Below are 17,387 nucleotides of genomic sequence, written 5' to 3' on the forward strand. Positions count from 1 at the left end.
ACTTCTTAACATACTCAATATAATGTTCCTTGGTAGTTTAAGAGCACATCTAAGAGTTTTCCTCCTCAGATGGTAAATGGTGAGCTGCATATACCACAATTGGCCCCAATGATGCATATCAGCAGTTGTTTCTATGTAGGGTGATGCCTAACCCAAAGATGGTAAGAACCTGCTAGCATGGCTGTTTCTGGTTTCAAACTCTATGCAACACCCATGCTTATGTGCAGTGATACTTAGCGTACTGTGCACCTACCAGGTCATCAAACCTCATGCACCTCAACCAAAATGCCCTCTAAATTCCAATCCATAAACAGCAATGAACTCCGAAGGGTGCTCATGAACCTGATGCAAACAGAACACTTGACTAACTCGCCAGGGGTACGAAGCACTATAAAAATAATGCAAATGTTACACAATTACTAATGCTATACAATACAAATAGAATTTTCAAACAATCAATTACAAATATTTTGCAGCTAGAATTTAAAAGAGGCACTAGCTCTGTTCTGAGGCTAATAAACTTCAAAGTAAAGCTAAGGGGGTCAAATAATACTTGTCCCAACAAACGATGTTGCATTATCTCCGATAGTAATATCTCAAGGGGTGAACAACCCCATTTATAAATTCAGGACCACCATCTACAGAGTTGCAGTAATTTCTTATGTATTTTGGGGTTAAGCTTCAGGAAGCATGAGTGTATTGTACACATAGGGTACCTCTCTGGTTACTAGTGTGACATACTTTTTCATTTGGTCTTCTCTAAGTCAGTCAACAAAGTAATAAAAAAATACTATTTGAGAACTACTTGCAGTATTCCATTTTTTTAAGATTTCATACCGAGTCCAAATATAATTTAAACAAGAAGCGTCAGTATATTGTGCAGGGGACATGGGGCTGCAGCAGAAATGTATGTGATTAAATGGAGCTGTCCGATTCCTAGCATGGAAGACTATCTGGTCTTCTGCCATATTACGCTGTTGATGTAGATCTCTTAATGGTTTCCTAATAAGAGACTTGTGTCACCTACAATCTACAGTGTTGCTTGTCTTAGTGGAACAAGATTTACAAAATAATCACACTACAAAAACATCATTAAAACAGTGTCATTATCAATTAATAAAAAATCGGTGCATCACTATCACTTCATATAAATTCACCTTACTGCAATCTTAATGTCGTTTATATTATTTTAAACTCAAGATTAAAATAATTCATCAACTCAAGCCAATCTGGACTTACAGAAGTAATCCCTCCGTCATAAATTCCTATACCTCTGTGGTATTGCAAATTTCAAAATTAATTCCCAGTAACAACTTGAATGTACATGCGATTTTGTTTTTGATTGGCTTGTAGTCGAAAGCTAGGCTATGGTACACTTCTCTGTCCATCAGTGTACCATGAAGGGCAGCTAGCCAGCTGGTAAACATTGGTTATCAGATGAAGTAGGATTTGGCCAGATCTCTTTTGGTATTTTTTCGCTGACTCCTACAACTTGTTCACTCCTTGTGCCATCACACGATGTTTATTTCCAATGCTTTTTCCCCCTTGATGAACCTTGTGAATGCAAAGGCACTGAGATTCAGAGACGTGTAGTTCCCCTTCAGGATAAGTTCTGCAATGGCTCTGCCCACTGCTGGAGACTGCTGCAGGCCATGTCCACTGAACCCTGTGGCAAGGTACATATTATTTACCAAAGGGTGCACCCCAAGGATGGCGTTCTGGTCATGAGTATTGTAATCGTAGTAACCAGCCCAAGCACACTTCACCTTCAGAGACTGAAAGACAGGGACCCGCTGGGCCAATTTTGGCCACACCTTCTCATAGAAAAAAGAATCATCTACTTCCAGATTGCTGATGTCTGGTTCCTCGTTCTCTTCTGGCGAAATTCCACCAATATAGTTGCCAGCCATGCCATCCCGTCTGAAGTAGGCGCCAGAGGTGTCAATCAGCAGCGGACATTCCATACCCGGTCCATCAGGGCAATGGAATACATAGGCATACCTCTTTCTTGGCTCGACTGGCAGCTTCACACCACTAATCGAGTTAGGAGGTCCTACTCCAATATGGGCCATCTGAGCCACTGTGGCAGACCAGGCGCCGGCAGCATTGATAACTATGGCACACTCCACGGGCTGGCTCTCCAAGCTGTTGGGCATCTGCACTTGAACCTCAGAAATCCGGCCAAACGTCAGCTCCTCGCCATCTGTTGTGAGCATTTCTCGGTTGGCAATTCCAAAACCGGTCACCTCTCCATGGCACTGCCACACGCCCATGGATAGGGCTTTTTGGCGGAAGGCGTTGAGAAGAGTCCATGGATCGAACCAGCCCTCGTTCTCAAGGCCGTATGAAGCCAGGGCAATGCCTTCAGAGTTGATCCAGGGGAATTTCTTCTTCAGCTCTTCTGGGTGCAGTAAGGCCACTTTGGCACCCTCACCCCTCTGAATCTGCACGTTCTTCTCCAGTTTGGGGGCAGTTTCTTCACTTGCTAGGAAGAGATAGCCCGATGGATTAAACTGGATATCAATTGGATCTTCATTCAAAACACCAAGATACTCATTGATATTTCGCAGGAAATGGGCAGAGAACAGGGACATCTGTATGTTTTCAGGCATTGAGAACTGCTGCCGAATCCCTCCCACCGACAGGACGGTGGAGGCTTTGGAGTATGTGGGGTCTTTTTCCACCACCAGCACTTTAACGCCCTCGCGAATCATCTCCATTTTCTTCAGCCAGTAGGCAATGGACCACCCAACCACACCACCGCCAACTATCACAACGTCCGCACGCTCTGGAGGCAAATCACCAGACTTCTGGAAAGGGGTCCAGTCGCTGCTCGGAAGGGCGCCTTTCACGGTCTTGTGGATCTTGACAAATTCTTTATCAAGGTCCTTAAAAAAGTCACTCTGCTTCCGGACCAGCCAACTGCTTCTGGGACTGCTCCAGTACTTAAAAGCATGTCTCGATAGAGGAGACGGCCCCGCGCTCAGCCGCGCGACACGGTAGACCGGAAGCATCCACTCCATCGTGCAACGGTCGAAGTGCTGCGCGTGGCAGGATTGTTGCAGTTTTGTTCGAAAAGCGAGTGGGGAAAAAACGCTTCAGTTATGCAACAGTGCAAAGGTTGAATTTGGGAGCAATACACACCCTCCCTTACAAAATGAGATCAACTTCTCTGAGCTCGGTTGCTTCTGTCTGTTCTCGTGAGGGCGGAGTTTATTTCCCTCAAACGTTCGTTGCTAGGGGTTCTCACATGGAACCCCCGGTTGGTAGCACAGCGCCTGGAAGGGGAGGTGGCGCTATATAAGGTACGGTAGTTAAGACAGCAGAAGTGGATTTGGACTTTTGGACGGGGACGCTCAGCTAATTTTGGCGCGCTGGCAGTATAATATGATTGGATGGTTGTCATACAGCAGCTCGCGTCTCACCTTTGTGGGTAACCAGAAGCGACCGAACTCTTGTTTTTAATCAGACACCCCAAACCTAACCGGTACACTCCGTGATTCTTCGTTTTGAGCACCTTTTTTAATGCACAGTGTTAAACTTGGCGGCGCTGTTCTGAGATTCCTTATACATAAGGGTTTGCTGCTAGTCCTACATTTCCATTCCATTGATTTGGATGCCGAGTTGCCCCATAGCGTTTTCGCCCCTTCAGCCACTGACAGCTTTAAGCGAACACCACTTTGCATTCCTGGACCTTGCACGTGCATTAGAACTACCGGCGTCATCTGCCATCGTGGAAAGTGCTGTTGTTTAACTGCACAAAACTGCCTAAAAGTGATGTAATTACCTTGAACAAAGGCCCAGAAACTGCCTGAAAGTGTTGTAATCACCTTCAACAGTTTCGCACCATTTATTCACTACTGAAGGAGCCATTTAAGCTACTCCGTGTATTGCTAAGTGGCATTAAAGGTTGCAAGAATTTCAGTATTGTGTTGAATACATATCTGATGTGAAGAATATCTTTGCAGATTGTCTCTCTAGGTGACCTTTGTCTCTCCAGGTTACATTTAAGGGAATCGATGGGTGTGCGGGATGTGCTTGATGTGGCTTTCCTTATAGTTGGAGTTGTGGCCAGTCAGACGATGGAATGTATTTCGGAGGGTGAATGTAAATCTGCTGTTGAAGGTGATGGTATTTTGTGAAAGGTTTTAAGTTCATTGGCGAAAGTTGGCTTAAGGATGATCTTTCTAAATCGATTAATGCTTTTAGTCATGTGTTTTTTTAAAGTTGAGTGGGTGTGAAAGGATACAGAGGAGGAGTGATTTTGGTTTTTTGGGTTGGGGTTTGATTTGACACTTGAAGGTCCTATGGAAATGATGGCTATGAAGAGAAGGATCAGGGATATGTCTTGGTGGTCAGGAATGGTTCGGAATGTGGAGCATTTTTATTTTTTTTAATGTTTATATTATGCTTTTAAAAAAAAACACACAAAAACAAACCATAACAAAATCAGGTACAGTCATGAAGCGTCGTACATTAATAATCCATACATCAGATAGTACACTTTTATAGCTGCGGCGGGCCAATTGGAAAAGGTATAAATGCAAACCCTATATTGTTGTATCATGGTTCCATGGGGTCTCCCTGTCCTTTAGGCGCCAATGGCCCATTGCTGGTCGCTTAGCCCAAGAGGAACAACCATCCGGGGCCTGACTAGTTGTCACCCACTGTGACATCAAAACCATAGTACTTCCTCCATTTACCCCATATCCTGTGGAATTGTACTTCCTCCATTTACCCCATATCCTGTGGAATTTCTTCGGGCATCCCCTTGCCTTATAGGTGACCCTTTCTTCTGCCATATACATGTCTATCCCGGTTCTCCATTCTCGGAGTAGTGGTGCAGTGACAGCCCCCCACATTCTTGCCACCACCAGTGCTAATGCTGTAAAGAGTGTTTGCGATTTGCTCAGCTCTATGTCGCCCGGGATTCCCAACAGTATACATTTAGGGTCCGAGGGAATATCAACCTCCAGTACTTTACTCAATTCCTGTACTATCCTCCCCCAATAGACCTGTATTATAGTGCAGTCCCAAATGTTGTGGTAAAAGTCGCCCTCTCCATGTCCACATCTCTGACAGGTAGAGGCACTTGCTCGTCCTATTTTATGTAATCTGGCTCGGTCGTAGTAAGCTCTAGGGAATATTTTGTATTGAATGAGGCAAAGACGTGATTTAATCGCCACCTCCCTAGGGTGCATTAAGGCTGCCTCCGAGTCTATGGGTTCAAGTGTGCTCAGGTTCCCCTCCCAGGTAGATCGTACCTTGCCCAATCTGTCCAGGGCATTATTATTGAGGGTCCGGTATGGAAGTGACACTGCCTTAGTAGGAATGTGCTCCTGGAGCAGTCTCCCCTCCAGTGGTGCATATTCTGGCAGTGGGAAATAACCTATGTTCTCTGCTTGACATGCATGCCTGATTTGAGCATACCTGAGGAACTGGGAGGTCTGTAGTGCAAAGTCTCGTTGAAGGGTATCAAAACTTTAAAGTTTGCCCTTAACCATAATATCCCCTTTGGTGGAGATACCTATATCGTCCCAACCTCCAAAGCCTCGTAGCTTCCGTATTTCTGTTATCCAAGAGCAATGCCAAAGATGTGTTTGTTTAGTGAGTTTCCAGTCCCACCCCATTGCCTTCGTTGCCCTCCCCCACTCCTCTTGTGGCTGACTGCGTTGTAAGGCACCAAGTACAATTAGGTTGTTTCCCCAGCCACAGGAGTGAGCGTAGCTCAGCGTCAATTTACCGGAAGGTTGCTCGCGGGAGGGGGAAGTACGTGTTCTGTAGTGCATATAGGAATCTGGGCAAAGTGATCATTTCGAACATAGCAGCCCGGCCTAGTATGATGAGTGGGAGCGCTCTCCACCGCTGTGCATCTTCTGCGAAGTTCGTGAGTCCGCGCTTAATATTTTTCCCGATAGCAAAGGTCCCTATCAGTGGTAAGGTAGATTCCCAGGTAGGTAAACCCACCATGGGCTCTCTGGAGGTCCCTGGGGAGGGTGGGCCATGTGGTCAAAGTACCTGGGCTATATATTACTGATTTGTCCCAGTTGATTGTATACACGAGTGATGTCCATACCTATCTATAGCGTGAAACAGGGTAGGAATCATAGTAGTCGGGTGTGTGATATATAAAAGTATGTCATCCGCATAAGGGGAAATCTTTTCTTCCAGAGTATCCCCTGGATGGATGCGAAATCCACGCACCTCTGGGTGCTGACGGACAGCACAAGCCAGCGTTTCTACAGTGAGGGCAAAACGTAATGGTGATAGGGGACAGCCCTGCCTGGTACCTCGTCAAATGGGAAAGTCTTCTGAGTTCATGTCGTTCACCCTAACCTGCGCCCTGGAGTCTTTATATAGAAGTCCCACCCAATTCCGGAAGTTTGGGCCTATACCAAATTTGAGCAGGGTGTCCTCAAGGAAGGGCAGTGGACTGCGTCAAACGCCTTTTCCGTGTCCAGTGACAGGAGAAGGTGGGGGTGTCACGATCTTTGTCCTGCGCAGATTCAGTCTCGTCGCCCGTCCGGGCAGGAATACCAATTGATCCTGGTGGACTAGGGTCGTTATTACCTGATGGAGCCTCATGGTGAGAATCGTCGCCAGTATCTTCACTTTCGTATTAAGTAGGGATATTGGGCAATAGGATTTGCACTAGTTTTGGGGCTTCCCTTGTTTATGGATAGGGATGATTGTGGCCATGCGTAAATGTAAAGGGAGGACTCCCTATTGGCATGCATCCTGCAAGAGACATAAGTGGTGGGGACTGAAGAGATCCCAACACCTTTTATAGAGTTCTGCCTGCAAGCCGTTTGGTCCCGGGGTTTTACTGGGGCATAGTTGGGTTATGGCCATTTTACGTTCTTCAATCGTAATGTCTGCGTCTAACCCTTCCCTGTCGGCTTCATCTAACAATGGGGTATGTATCCCTGCCAGATAGTCTGCAATGGCAGAGCTCGTGCACAGGGGCAGGGCGTCATAGAAGGTTGCATAGTAAGACGCGAAAGTCTGCACTATCTGGCCGTCTGTTGTCTGTGGAATCCCTTGTGGATCTATAATGTTCGACACCCATCGGGCCGTTGCCTCCTTTCGGCTAAGCCATGCCAGGAGTTTTCCCGATCTGTCCCCTACATCATAGAGCTTGTGTAGGGTTGCCTGGGCCTGTGCCTTGGCCGTCTGGGTAGCCAGGGCCTTGTATTGATGCTGTGTGTCTTTCAGTTGGCGTAAGACCTGGGGGTCCGCCTGCACAGTATTTCGTCTCTCAAGGGTGAGGATCTGGGTTTCTAGAGTAGTTAACTCTTCCTGATCTTTTCTCCTTTCCCACGCTACTGTTTTGCTCCCTGTCCCACAGAACTGTTTTATAAGCTTCCCAGAGGACTACCCCTGATGGTACGGAGCCTACTTTTTCGTCAAAGAATATTTTTGTGTCTGCTCTAATGCCCTTCAGTAGTGTCTGATTCTGTAAGCCCCATGCAGAGAGTCTCCAGCATTTGTGTCTCGTCCGAGTCCGGTTTCCCACCCGTGCATATAGGGGGAGTGATCCGACAAACCCCAGGCCAGGTATTCCGCCTCATGTATAGTCTGTAGGTCAACCTTCAGAAGGAACACGTAGTCCAACCTAGAGTAGACCCTATGCGCACCCGAATAGTAGGAGTAGCTCCGTGCCCCGGGATGTAAGTGCCTTCAAACATCTACAAGACCCAATGTCTCAGCGAGACGTGCCGGTTGTGTAGTGAGGTATGTTTGAGTATGATCCCCTGTGCGGTCAGTGCGTCTCGTCATTAAACCCCCTGGATAATATTTATAGAGTGCGGCGTCTCTAATTGGATTTCTGTCATCTTGTTGAACGTCCTAGATTGCAGTTTTTGCGGGGCATAAACTGAAAGGATAGTAACAGTCCTTCTGCTCCATGTCCCTGTCACCCCAACAAATGTGCCCTGGGGGTCTATCCATGTGCGTGCCACACGGAAGGGGGGTGACTTCTTAATCAAAACTGCTACCCCTCTAGAGCCGGAGGTGTACCCCGCATGGGCCAAGATGGTATATGCCCCCCTCGCTGTGAATCCACATTTTGTGCCTTTAAGATGAGTTTCCTGTAGCATCACTACGTCTGGCTGAATAAGTTTTAGAAAGGACGTCACCAACCCCCTTTTGATTTTATCCCAAAGGCCGTTAACGTTCCAGGTCAAGGCAGTGAAGGGTTCAATCTCGGAACTCCCCATGGTTGGCTGTGGTACATTTGTGTCGTACGTGTGTGTCTAGAATCCAACAGGGCCCAGGCTTGAAAGTGTACCTTGTTATGTGCGCCCTGCAATCCTCACGAGTAAACCATAACTGAAACTTAACTGTCAACAACATCAACTTCTCATAAAAGTGAGACCCAACCCCGTCCTCCCCGTTTTCCCCCCTCACCCCCCCCTAGTTTCACAGCTACACCCAGAGTGTTAATTCCGGAGATGTGGGGGTCGCGCACGCACTAGAAGCACTTTTCAAGGACTTGTCTGTTGTACCTGTACCAGCACCTCGCCGCGCCTGACAGTGAGAGGCGTTCTTCACCAGACCGCGCCAGAGGAGGCATCGGCAGAACTTGCGGACAGGGCTGTGAATACCAGCGGGGCTGCGAGCGTAGCAGGGACTCCATTGCCCAGGAGTCCCTGCGTGACCTTCTGACACCTTCTGGTCCGCTCTCCCTGCTGGTCCGCCCACCAGAGGATTTTAAATTCCCTTCCCCATAGCTCCAGTGGGGTCGCGCACGCACTAGAAGCACTTTTCAAGGACTTGTCTGTTGTACCTGTACCAGCACCTCGCCGCACCCGCTACGCGGGTGCCGCAGCGCCTGACAGTGAGAGGCGTTCTTCACCAGACCGCGCCAGAGGAGGCATCGGCAGAACTTGCGGACAGGGCTGTGAATACCAGCGGGGCTGCGAGCGTAGCAGGGACTCCATTGCCCAGGAGTCCCTGCGTGACCTTCTGACACCTTCCGGTCCGCTCTCCCTGCTGGTCCGCCCACCGCCCTAGACTCCCCCTATATCCAGGGTTCATACTCCCGCAGCGCGGGACGCAGCTCGGGGCGAAGACCGGGCTAAGAGCGGGCTGTTTGAGGCCGTTCGAGTACGGTAGAGTCCGGTCCGGCCCACATCCCTTAGCACCAACTGATCGCACTGTGGTAATCGACCCTACATCATCCCTCACAGGTACTTACTCATAATATAATGTCTGCACGAGACTATAAAAGCAGAGCAGCTAAGGGGAAATTAAAAAATGGGACTCTTGATGAATTTCTCCATAGAACAAACACGGCTATAGACCTGGAAATCAGTAAGATGCAGAAAAGGGTTTCCATTGAACTCAATGCTGCCAGAAGGCTTTCTCATGAACTGGCCATAGCCAAGAAATCCTCGCTTGGCCACATTGCTCACGCTAAAACACAGTATCGAACTTCAGGTCCAGCTCCGCTTTTAACACATGCATTGATCCATCACCCATTACCCTCAGCTCCTATAGTTCCAGCTGAAAATATAGGAGTTTTATGCAAAGCAAGCCCCACTTCTAACACACTTTTAGATAGTACGGGAGGGGAAGAAGGGCTTCTAGTATCATTGACTGGTGACTGTGAAGTTATGAGCACGAGTATCCCTCCAACCCAGACCAAGGGCTCTAACTATAAGCGGAAGCGTGATACTACAAGTGCATATTCTAGGAAAAAGGCCAAGGTAGTGAATGCACATTTATTCTCCCAGGCTCCACTCCTTGCCCCCCCCCTCTCCCCTGCCTGCAGAAAATAATTGCCCTTTAACAACTGAATCTAGTGCACTGAGGTTGATAGGGGAGCACGAGAGTTTGGTAATTGAAAGTAAGAATGATGGGCTTCCACTCTGTATGATTGAAGGAAAGGATGTGGATTTCTTAACGATTGTGTGGGAAACACTCAAAAACTTCTTACCCCACTGGAAGTTAGACTCTCTAGTATAGAAACCCAACTCATGGAGACGGAAAAAAGTATTTTAAATTTGGCCACCCTGACACTCTCTGAGAAAAAACCTACTAGCACACCAGCTGTGAGTCTTACCCATACCCCAATAGCGTCTCCTGTCACAACACCTTCCCCTTCAGTGATAAAACCTGTCCCCAAACCTCGGCAAATGGCCCCTGCAAGTACTATGAGAAATAATATAGCAGCTTGAGGCACAAATCAGCTCCCAGCGCCTCCTGCCTCACTTGCCGAAGTGCCGGCGCCTCCTGTGCCACCTCCCGAAGTGCAGGCCCCCTTGAGGCTTAAAAATCGCAACAATCATAACGTTACCCAACAGAGAGATAGATCTATGAAAAACCACTTTAAGGGTTATGTTGATCTCCCCCCTGAGGTTAGACCTTACGTAACAATCCTCACGGGGGTACCAGAAATCTCATACCAACAGCAGGAGGACTTTGGGTCATCAATAAACAAGGTCACTCACTGGCTCAATGTGAATAGGCCATTGCCCAGCCACCTCAGAAGTAACATTCTCATGGTACGCCGGGTTCCCTGGATAGGGACCACGCACAAATCAATCTCAGGTGACTGTGTAATTGTCTCGTTCGAAGATTCTAATACTGCACATTTTATCCACTCATGGAGCGGCCATGGTGCATATTCACCCATAGTCACCGACCTCTTACTTATTTTTATCCACCGCGATCCCGCTCCTATATGGGGGCTAATAAGAATTGGAATATGATTCCAGAACGCAAATTTGTGCAGGGTGGGCAACCCACTCACCGACAAGATAATTATGGAGGGTGGAATGGGGTTCCCACCTATAACCGATTTGGATGCCTCGAGGATGTCGATTGACTCCACCATGTGGCTTCTGACGTCACCCCACTGACTGATTTAAATTACTCTTCTGTTTATCCCTTACCCTGCTCTCCCTTACCAATATTAATGCCAGACAGGGTCACTGCAATACCGGCACCATCTCCGTATCCCCCAAGAGACTGCACTCAATCCTTGGGGGAAGCAAAGCATCCAGAGATACAGGTTGCTGACCATTCCATTGTTGACACACCCACTCACTATATTGAAGAAGTTGAGCTTACTACCCCTTGTGTAGTTGATAACCCCCATGTAATCTGTCAGATGGCTCCAGAGGGTATCCAGCTCCCCAAAAATTGCCAGGACAGGGTAAGTAGGCGACAACTGTCCCCCAATTCTATCGAGGAGTTAGGGATGCTAACTACACTCTCGATACTGTCTTGGAACGTGGCCGGGCTAGGCAACAAACTTGACTCACCTGACTGGATGGAGTTTGTTGAGGAATACGACATCTGTCTATTCCAAGAAACTTAGGCTAGAGAACAATATTCCCATACTGGGTTTGCGGGACCCCCGGTTAAATCATGGTCACCTTTAGCCACTCAAGTAATGTCCCTAACTTTATCTCACTCTCTAAGGGCTTGTAATGGGCGGCTTAAGGGCGATGATCCACCACAGCATACCTTCAATAGACCAGGGCATGAATCAAGGATTGATTACCTCCTGGTTCGTACTAAGGATTGGAATAAAGTCAGGGACTTCACCATACTGAGAAGGACTGACAGTGATCATAATGCACTGTCAATGAGGTTCGTTGCACCGGGTATGCCAATTCTAAGTACTGACAATAATTCGCTGCCCCCTGATGGCCTTGTTCCATCCAGCAACAGACGTAGGATTAGATGGGCCACACTTGTGCAGAACCCAATAAACACTCAGCGACTATATAAGTTAGTGGTCCCTGCACTAGGAAAAGTAAGGGACTTCCTCCTCCAATCACTAACCCCTGATAATTATAGAGTATTGGGGGATATTCATTCTGAGCTCTGCACCAATCTGGCAGAAGTAATGAACCCAGTGGTCAGGAGGAAAAAGGGAAAGGATAAGAGAGCCACATGGTTCAATGCTTCTTGCAGAAGTGCAAAGGCTGCCCTTCTAGAGTCTTTAAAAAACCGGGACACTTCTAGCACTATCAGATGTAAAAGGATGGCTTACAAGTTAACCACCCGTAATGCCAAAATAGACTGGGACCAGCATAACTGGTCTGAAATGACGGCTGCCCTGGCATCTCACGATGCCCGTAAATTTTGGCAGATCGTCAAGTATGGCTCAGCAGAACCCGCAAAGGCAGTAGAGGCTAATATCGCTGCAACAGTATGGGAAGAACATTTTAAATCTCTGTACAGTGTCCCCGACTCTGACCAACCAAGGACCCCTCTTGATACACCAGGGTCCTACTCTCAAGAAACTCTGCCCAAGATGGACGGGTTTACCTTGGGAGAACTGAATAGGGCAATCCTCGATCTCGCGCCCGAGAAGGGCCTGGTCTGGACAAAATCCCGGGTGACCTCTACAAGCAGGAGGTCACGATCTGGGCCCCCTACTTGAGGGAGCTGTTCAATGCAATCTTGAACGGCATGGCGATCCCCCCGACTTGGCTGGGGGCAGAGATAGTCCCCATATTTAAGAAGGGCTCGCCTCTCCTCCCAGCCAATTACAGGCCAATAAGCCTGATAGATGTTTCTCAGAAACTCTTTACCAGGCTGTTGTTGGATCGTCTACTGGATTGGATGTCGGACCATGATATTCTGAGTCCATTCCAGGCGAGATTCAGAGAGAAGATCTCTACCATAGACCAGGTCTTCCGGCTTTCCCTCATATATTGGAAAACGGTACAGTTGGAGGGTGGCAGCCTCTATACTGTATTCGTGGACCTGAGGGCAGCCTTCGACCTGGTCCCCCGTAGAAAACTCTGGGAGGTGCTGACCAAAATGGGGGTACCCGGGGATCTGTTGGAGATGATTACTCGTCTCCATACTACCAACTACGCTCAGGTGAGGTGTGGAAAGGCGGGGGGTCTGTCAAATCGGTTCCCCGTTGACAGGGGGGTTAGGCAGGGATGTGTGCTTGCACCAACCCTGTTCTGCCTCGATGTCAACGGGGTAATCGCCCACCTCGATGGGATTGCCAATTCAGACGCCCCAAAGTTGGCAGGTACCAGGGTGCCGGCGATAATGTTCGCCGACGACACCCTGCTCCTCTCAAAATCACCAATGGGGCTACAGCGTGTCCTAAATGGCTTTGTGGAATTCTGTGGGGAACACGGTCTAGAAGTTAACACTTCAAAGACCAAATTCATGGTCTTTAATGCCCCTCAGGGACTACGAACTGCCCCTATCATTGGCCAGACTAGATTAGAAAGGGTGCGTACTTTTGAGTATCTTGGGCTTTTGTTAAATGAGAGTATGACCTGGTGTACACACCAACAGAAAGCATTACTGAAACTGACCCAGTATTCGGGAGGGGTATTGAGGCTCATGGGAAGTAATAGGTCATCTATTAAACCTGCCGGCCCACCATTACAGATTTATAAGGCACAGGCAAGGGGGGCCGCTATGTATGGTTGTGAGCTTTGGGGGCATGTATCTTCCACAGAACTATTAAAAGAGGAGAACAAGTTCATAAGGAAGGTGGTACAACTCCCGATTAGCACGCCTCTTGTGCCACTAAGGCTAGACCTAGGGCTGCGACCCCTAAGCGACGAACTGGCACTGCGTCCCCTCCTCTACTGGCGCAGGCTGTGGGCAGTTCCAGAACTGAGCAGCTATAGGCAGGGTTTACAAGAAGTTCTAGCCATGCCAAATGCTGGGAAAATTAAGTGGCTCAAACATATTAGAACTGAGCTGAATGGACTGGGCCTTCTGTCACTCTGGTCTGATCCTCTATCTGTATGTCCACTAATCTAAAAAAAAGCCTCTCAAAGGCATACCATGATAACAAACTAGCAGCACTCTGTCAACAGGAAACTCTGGGCACACACACTGAGTTATTTCTATCTATCAAGGACAGCTATAGATTTGAGCCAGTCTTGGACAAAATATATCCTCCACTCTTAAGGAAATTATACTTACAATGGAGGCATGGGACTCTTCCCACCAGAGTTCTAACTAGTAAGTGGAGCAAATTAACATCTAGTAAATGCCCGGCCTGCGGGGTGGACAACGAAACAGATCTCCACATAGTCTTTTTCTGCCCAGCTTACCATGCCTCCCGTAAGAAATGGATTGTTCCCGTATGTAGAAGCCTGGGTTTTGTGGAGTGCCAGACCGCGCTCCGAGTTCTTAAATCAGATTTGACTGAATACATCGTCTTTGCCGTTGCCAAATACCTGGGAGCAATGTGGTACTTGAGAAGCAAACACCTTAAAGCTGGCCATTGATTATTAACTGATTGTAAATTTGTTTTTGGCAAATTATTATGCAATTGGATGGACTGTGATGTTTTTATTATTCTATGTTTTAAAACTTTTGAAATGATCTATGTATATCTTTTATGGTGATATAATTACCGAAATAAAGATTTTGATGATCATTAAGGTCAGTAGAGGTCTGTCGCCCACCCAAGCCCAAAAACGCATGGTACGAATCCAAACACTTGCCACACATTAAACAAACAAAGAAAAACAAAAAATGGAAAGGAAAGAAAGAAGAGGGGAAAGAAATAGAAGGGTCGAAAAAATGGTTGGGAGGAAAAGGAGGGGGAAGATAGCTATCAAAGTCTTAGGCCTCTTCCGGCCTGTCACCTGCTCCTGATTGCGACGCTACAGTCACTGTGCAGTCTGAGTGGTGTTATTGGGTGGTGGCAATTCTCGAACTCAGGAATGTAGAACATTTCTTGAGGGAATGAATAGCTTGTGCAGTCAGTGACAAATCACACTTTACTGTACCTAGTCCGGTGGAAGCTGTTCCAGTTCCAGGTACATTTTGGGTTAAGTTAGTTATGGATGCCATTGGTCCTATCAATCTGGTTAGGGAAGGTTGTAGGTTTGGAATTGTGCTAGTGGATTATTTTTCACAGAGACCTCAAGTGGAATGTGTGGTCTGTTAACATGTCTGAAATAATTGGTTTATTACAATCTGAATTTTTGAGAGAAGGAGCCCCTAATGAGTTATTAACAGACAACGTAGTTCAGTTCACTTCTCGTGAATTATACTTTTTTTTGTCACATAGGGGTGTTAAGCACATCAAGACATATTTGCATCTTCCCTGAATCAATGGCCTAGTGGAAACGGGGGGATGTGGTGAGAGTTTGTGTACCTAACATCATAATCAAAGGTCAGTCCATGTTTTCGTCTCCTGGGAGGGTCATTCAAGTTAAGGATCGTGTGGTCATGCTTGAGGATGGCAAATGGTGGAATAAAGAGCAGTTGTCTCTTCAGAGTGCTGTAGGATTTCAGGGTGTGGTGAGATTAAGAAACGATTCCCTGGGGAGTTCTGAGCTTCATAATTTGAGACTGTGGAGAACCTAGAGGGGAAAGAAAGCCTCCTATCAAATTGCATGACTATGTTTAATCATTTCTAAATGTATTCTTATCTTTGACCTTGCTTCGTGATGTGGGTTAATGTGCAATGGCGTTTTAGAGAATGTTTACAGTTTTCATAGCTGCATATGTTAAAGTGCTCGTTTAAGCACAGATGTTATTTAATTTACATTTTTTTAAATCTAAGATTGTTTGGTGTAGGAGTTATTTGGTGCTAAAAAATGGGAAGATTTGTTGCGTCTAAGTCTTTAAGTGGGCGAATGTTACAGGTGTTTAGAATACTGGGATTATTGTCGTACAGATTTACTGGAGTTGGTCCTGTGCTGCTGCTTGGTCTGTCACATTGCTAAGACTTGGAATAAACCCAGCTATTCCTGCCTGATCTGCCTCCGTGTCCTTACTGTGGACTTTTGACTGAGCTCTTTGACTTCCCATTGCCATTTCTTGGCCGCCTGTCTCCTAGCTTTTAGGCATGGGCGCGTTGGACAAAGCTCCACAGTACAAAGTAGTTCTGTGTGTTGTATTGCTAATGCGCTTGTGACCTTCTTTGGTCTGATTGGTCCTTTCAAGCAATTTACAGTCCCCACACTGACAAACATATCCTCTGAAACTGGTGTTTTCTGGGTCCTGTTTCTGATTCTCCCTTGCCAGCTCCTGCCACTTCCAGTCACTGTTAAAGCGCATTCTTGGCTCTCTTTTGTGAATACCTTCATTGGCCTCCCCCTTTATTGTCTCACCCAGAGTGTGGCGAGGGCCATCTTGGCAATGTCGTGACCATTTTTCAGTGCTCCCGTGCCCTACACTGGTGTTATGTTTGCGGCTCTTGTAGTCCTTCTTTTGCTTGCTGAGCCTTCACATTTATCTTAAGCTATGTGTCCCCTCCCAGAGTGTTCACCAGTGCTTGAAAATATGACCCAGTTTAACATGCATACAATAGCCTTACTGCTTGCCATGAAAGAGCAGGATTACGCATGTCGCTCTACTTGCATATCTTACACTAAAAAGATTAATATTGCAACCTAATTCACCATCTAGCAATATCGGTGGTATGAAAGTCGGGCAGTTTGCTTCAGCTCACTTCTTCAAAATATGAAGTCCTAGTTGTTAGTCAGTACTTTTGGGGAAAAATAACCGTCCAAGAAAGGGAAACATTTCAGGATAATTTTGGCTTCAAATATAACACTTTGTACATCAGGGGTTAAGAGCTGCTGCTTCAAATGATGCAGCTATGACTAGTGCTTCAATTGATCAATATCAGATATACATCTGTAGTGGAAGCCTTCATCAAAGCCCATGGTGACTCGTTGACTGCTGCAGTAGTCTCTATTCTGGGATCCCGAACAAACTGACCACATCACCTACCGCCAGCACAAAGTGATGCACCATGCATGGTTCTTAGGCACAAAAGGTGATGCTTTTTCTGTATCGAGGACAACTACTATATCTGCCCATGGCATGTCTTTAGCTCTTTGAATAAGTTGACAAATAAGTTTAGCAATGTTGCCAGATATACACTGCTTCATTTGCCCTATTTTGTTTAATCGACTACCTAAATTGAACATTTAAGTAAAAGAGTAACATAAATGCTCACAAGTCAATACAAAAGGATGTAAGTAAGAAACTGCCTTTGTGGGTGGGAGCAAAGTCGGGAAGGAAAGGCGTGGGGAAACCCGTGGAGAACACCAATCAAGGCAACTTGAGTGTTAACATAAAAATGTTAAATATATGTGAAAAAGTAAAAGCACAAATGCTTACAAAATGCATCCAGCACTGTTCACATATAAAGCGAACAGCACACTGGGAGTTAAGGGATAGACCAGCACGAATGGAAGAGGGCAACAAAGCATTAACAGTCCCTCGAAGGGTTGAAACACAAAAAGAACAAGCATTTGCAATGCAATAGGTCTCGCATTTGCGAGAGTTTGAGCTATTGGCATGGTAAGTGACAATGCCTTTTATTTATGTGTTTACATAACCTGCAAGCGGTGCATGAACACGCACTTTGTACTTATAGTCCTTGCTTACAAGAAGCAAGGCAGTAAAAGAGATGCAGT

The 17,387-nt window shown here is 46.7% G+C and overlaps 2 protein-coding genes across 13 annotated transcripts in view; one reads left to right on the forward strand and one right to left on the reverse strand.

The window, feature by feature from the left end:
- Window positions 1-805: 805 nt before the first annotated feature.
- Window positions 806-3,033, reverse strand: FOXRED1 (FAD dependent oxidoreductase domain containing 1). The gene has a single exon (XM_078649449.1). The coding sequence runs from the start codon at window positions 3,021-3,023 to the stop codon at window positions 1,512-1,514; it is 1,512 nt and encodes a 503-aa protein (XP_078505575.1). The 5' UTR covers window positions 3,024-3,033; the 3' UTR covers window positions 806-1,511.
- Window positions 3,034-3,167: 134 nt separating this feature from the next.
- The window catches only part of WDPCP (WD repeat containing planar cell polarity effector), a 2,510,630-nt gene continuing 2,496,410 nt past the window's right edge, over window positions 3,168-17,387 (forward strand). For 9 of the 12 annotated variants that reach the window (XM_078649441.1, XM_078649443.1, XM_078649444.1 and 6 more), the window contains exon 1: window positions 3,168-3,305. The gene's annotated coding sequence lies outside the window, so the exon portion shown is untranslated. Of the gene's footprint in view, window positions 3,306-3,398; window positions 3,430-17,387 lie in introns of those variants that run through there. The other 3 variants (XM_078649447.1, XM_078649437.1, XM_078649436.1) reach the window with 3 other exon arrangements.

The sequence above is a fragment of the Lissotriton helveticus genome, chromosome 6, assembly GCF_964261635.1.
Source record: "Lissotriton helveticus chromosome 6, aLisHel1.1, whole genome shotgun sequence".
Classification (NCBI taxonomy): Eukaryota; Metazoa; Chordata; class Amphibia; order Caudata; family Salamandridae; genus Lissotriton; species Lissotriton helveticus.

Bases quoted from the DNA above. Each gene is read 5' to 3' on its own strand.
- FOXRED1 (XM_078649449.1), bottom strand. From the start codon at position 3,023: ATGGAGTGGATGCTTCCGGTCTACCGTGTCGCGCGGCTGAGCGCGGGG.